The sequence below is a fragment of the Monopterus albus genome, unplaced genomic scaffold, assembly GCF_001952655.1.
Source record: "Monopterus albus unplaced genomic scaffold, M_albus_1.0 scaffold454.1, whole genome shotgun sequence".
NCBI lineage: Eukaryota > Metazoa > Chordata > Actinopteri > Synbranchiformes > Synbranchidae > Monopterus > Monopterus albus.
The window spans coordinates 172453-176854 of NW_018128334.1; the positions used below are offsets into that span (position 1 = coordinate 172453).

General features: G+C 40.7%; 1 protein-coding gene across 3 annotated transcripts in view; it reads left to right on the forward strand.

Annotated features, from left to right (window-relative positions):
* Positions 1 to 287: 287 nt before the first annotated feature.
* LOC109952326 (olfactory receptor 6N1-like) overlaps positions 288 to 4402 on the forward strand; it is a 10928-nt gene continuing 6813 nt past the window's right edge. The window contains exons 1-3 of one of the 3 annotated variants that reach the window (XM_020587351.1): positions 288 to 1070; positions 3830 to 3935; positions 4117 to 4208. In XM_020587351.1, coding sequence (XP_020443007.1) covers positions 4166 to 4208 — 43 coding nt within the window. In that variant the 5' untranslated portion in view covers positions 288 to 1070; positions 3830 to 3935; positions 4117 to 4165. Of the gene's footprint in view, positions 1071 to 1438; positions 3254 to 3829; positions 3936 to 4116; positions 4209 to 4402 lie in introns of those variants that run through there. The other 2 variants (XM_020587352.1, XM_020587353.1) reach the window with 2 other exon arrangements.

Genomic DNA, 4402 nt, shown 5'->3' on the forward strand with positions numbered 1-4402 from the left:
CCCAGACTCCATCCCTGCAGGTGGCGGTAATGCACCTTAAGTTGGCTTGTAACCCGCCAATAATCATCATAAGAAGAAGAAGGTTCAGGAAGTGATTCAAATTTTGCCGCGATGTATTGACAGATACTATATAGCTCAAGGACTCTCCACGCAATTTGTGAGTGACGTTTTGGTTAGTTTGGTTAGTTTGGTTAGTTTTGGCAGCGATGGACTGGCGACCTGTCCAGGGTGTACCCTGCCTCTCGCCCGCAGCTGGCTGGGATTGGCTCCAGCCCCCCGTGACCCCCTTTGGGACTAAGCGGTTTAGAAAATGGATGGATGGATGGATGGGTTTTTTTAGGTGTTTGTTTAAATGAAGCCTTCAAAGAAAAGGAAGTTTTTCCCGGTGTTGAAACACTTTGACTTGGTCTCTCCAGTAAGGTAAGTAACATTATAAGATGTACAGTGTTTGTATTACATTGTGCTTTAGTTTTCAGTCTTTTCTTTTATTCCTAGGTGAAATGTTTGTTGTGTGTTAAATAAAAGGTGGATCCAGCCAGGGCGGGTAATTAAAAATTCTACTTTAGTGACATGTTCCTATTTATTTATTTATTTATTTATTTTTTTACCACATTTGTTAATCAACCATAATGAGGACATTACATAAATGATATAGGTCAAAAGTCAAAGTTTATTTATAGACTTCAGACACTGTCATTTCAACTATTGATGTAAAGGAGGAGGTTCACATTGGTTGCTGCTTTAAAGTGCCTTAGATTTGTGTTACGGCCTATTTTGTTATTGCTCATCTACTTTATGTTTCACTTGTATTGTGTGGCATTCATGTGGACGGCAAAGTAAGAATTTCATTGTACAGACTGGAGTTTTTCTTTGTGCTATGGTTTCACTGCATATGACCGGCGAGTTGAACACACTCAGAACAGTGGAGATGACAGCGGACTTCAGGAAGAGCCCCCCCACCATACTCAGCAGCACTGTATCAGCAATAGAGTCCTACAGGTTCCTGATCTCCACCGTCTCCCTGGTCCTGAAGTGGACATCCAATATCAGCACCATCACCAAGAAGGCAGGTACATATAAGTAAGGAAAACCCTGAAAGAGTGAGTGAGTGAATCAGTCGCCTTGTACAGAGCACTGCACAACGAAACATCCACACGCTAAAACATCTTCTTTACTTAGATGTTTGAGGATACCTGACCAGTGGTTATTGTTCTAATTCATGTGTAGTAGCAACGTAGCTCTGCTCTTTTAAAGATCAGAGTTCTGTATTGTGTTGTGTAACTTTGTTCAATTCAATTTTATTTGTATAGCACTAAATCACAAAAAAGTCATCTCAGGACAAATTACAGAGTAAGGTCTAGAGCATAGACTGTATTATTATTATTGTTATTATTATTATTATCATTATAGAGAGAAAACCCAACAATAAGCCAAAACAGTTTTAAAAAAAACTTTAAACTGTTGCATGTTGGGAGCTCAGGGGACCGCACTACCCCCCCGTGGTCCACCAGTTTCATCACTGTGCGCTGTAGTTTCCACAGCAGCCACTAATGAACGCTAATGTTTCTGACACAAAGGCGACCACTAATGAGGTGAGCCGCTTCCTAACAAAACACTTATCAACACTTTCTGATGGTAATTAGCCCTCTGGGAGCACAGACAGAGGCCCAGTAATAGATGTTTACCAGAGCTCAGAGGACAGGAGTAATGAAAGCTCCAGGGATCCATGGGGACTCGCTCCACTAACAAGTGTGACAAACTTCTGGCTGCCAATTACATGATGTACAACATAGTAAACTTTGGTCCACAGTAAGAAAACTCATCAACCACTGACCTAAACAATGTCGATGAACCTTAACTTTCCTCTAGTGCCATCGTTTGCCATTTGAGTAGAGCCCATAATGCATATTACCATCTAACAGCCAGACTCACAGAGCACACAGTTTATTTTAATGAATCCATAAAACATATACGACCTTGATTTTGTCAAGTGTACTCTGAGAAAACGACCTACAGAGCGTCAAACAGAAGAAAAGGCTGGAAACACATGTGTGTTTTTTTAAAATAAAAAACACCAGAAAACCAGCAAAACACACCAAAAATACTCTAAAGATAAAGGTTATGTGTAGAAGACCATGATTTTGGGATATCCATGTGTTTTGTGTCTCATACAGATTAAAAGACATGAGACTGTCTAATGTAGCACAAAGACCGGCAGCTTTTCATGGAGTGCCCCCCTGCTGCCAGGCTTTATGCTATGCTGGGCTAAACACAGTCATACTGAACACACAGGAAAAGATGAGGACTTCCAGAAATCTGTTCTTTCATATCAGTCATGCAGGGTTTGGTTTGTGGAAGAAATATTTAAAATAAATCAGTGTACTGTGACAAGAGCATCATTGTTATTTGTCACTAAAACACCAACTCACAACTGGAGGTCTGAAGAAAGACCATAGAAACAAAAGGCCCTGCTGCAGGCCGGAGTCTCTCCTGAGAGAGAGTACTTCCCTGTCCGTCGCTCCCTGAACGCCTCACTGCTGTTTTATTAACTGCTGGTCACTGAGGCCCCTGGGAGCTGTGAGGCCTCCAGGACCCTCATTAGGGCCTGGTAATAACACAGGTAACAAGGACCACAATACACACATGCACAAGGCAGTGTGGGCTTTAACACACATTAACACTGTGTAATTAATTTCACAGCCTGGTGCACCACAGTGTGAAAAAATCATTATCAGTGATGAATGATTTCATAATTGGAGTGAATATAGCAGTCACAGCCCTAATGTATTTAGCATCACCTACGCTCCACATTTATTAACTAGTACTTACAAATGCCTGTAATCTTCTCTGATTTATTTGTCTCTACAAACATATATCAAACAACATGTTGCCTCTAAGTTGCTCCTTTAATGTGGAAACTACTCAAACATTCTGGTCATTGAGAAACTTTCATTCTGGGGTCTCCTCTCCCTTCACTGACGTACCAGGTTTGTCATCAAATGTTATTCTAGGACATCATAATTTACAAATTAGGCATTGATTGTAACCACAAAAATGTCATCCTTGAGTCCCATTGGATGTTTGTGCTAAATTTGAAGAAATTCCCTCAAGGTGTTCCTGAGATATCGCGTTCGCGAGAATGGGCCGGAGAGACGGCCATATGGACGGATGCAAAGATGGACAGCCAACCAGACAAAATGAAGCCTCCAGCCTTGGCACGGAGGCTTAAATATTCATGGATCATAAGTTAACAGTAATGATATAATATCAATTTTATATTTACACAATATCTATGGAATAGTATCAATATAACTTTACAAGAGACTTGGCCACCTGGCCTTCAATATCACACACTTTGAAAAGGCACCAAGGCCACCTTACTGGAGTTATTTTTAAAGTAATTTTGAAGTGACTTTGAAAAAACAAACAAACTTTGTTTTAAAAAAAAATCTGCATGTTGTCTCTGTAATTTTATGATGTATATTTTTCAAGCATCGGGTCCCCACAAGGAAGGCCGATTTCCCACAATGTCAGTACTAGATGTTCATGTGCACAACCAGTAATTGAAGGAAAATAAGAGTTTCTGTAATAAATCTTTAATGAGGAGGTCAGACACCTGAAGCAGACATTTGTTACCCTGGTAAAGACAATTACGTGTCTGTGTTTACTTTGCAGATGCTTGTTCATAGCCACAGAGGAAACTAAAAGTCGGTCCCTCTGGTGTTCCTTTGCTATCCTGTGTCCAATTTACATTTTTGATGCAAAGGATCTGATGTAACTTTGTGTAATTAACGTTTCTCGGCCTCATTATATCCTCCATTATAATCAGAAGAAAGGTCAGTTGCTGAAAAGCCAGAGTGTGAAGCTAAGATGAAGTCCTGCCTTTATCGGACTGAACCTGACTGAGCAGAGCCGAATCTGATTCATGTCTTCAGGTAAGATGATGATGTTCGCATGTTGTATAGATCATGGTCTGGTGTTTGCAAGTTGTGTTTTCTTTTGTGCAGGGGCTGAGATGTTTAAAGCCTGATCACTGTTTATTACCTGTGTCTTGTGTGCTATCAAATGGAGCTTGTGAACAGATGAAGTTAGTCTGCACTTGTTGTCTGTTGACAGCAGATCTGTCTCCATCCAGCCATCTATCATCTGTCTGTGCTGAGGAGAAATGGAGCTTTGGCCGCTTCAGGTCTCACTTGAAAGCCCCAGAGGTCTGTGAGTGTTTCTGTGCTTTTCATTGTGTGTTGCTGACTCTGTGGTGCACTGGTTTCATGGTGTGTGAGCTTTGTGACAGACAACATATGGCTAAGTTACATATGAGGCATTAATTTGAAAATACTCATCATTTTCTAATATCTACATTTATCTTGGTGCTGAACTGTTTTTGTCTAATGTACACAGAGGC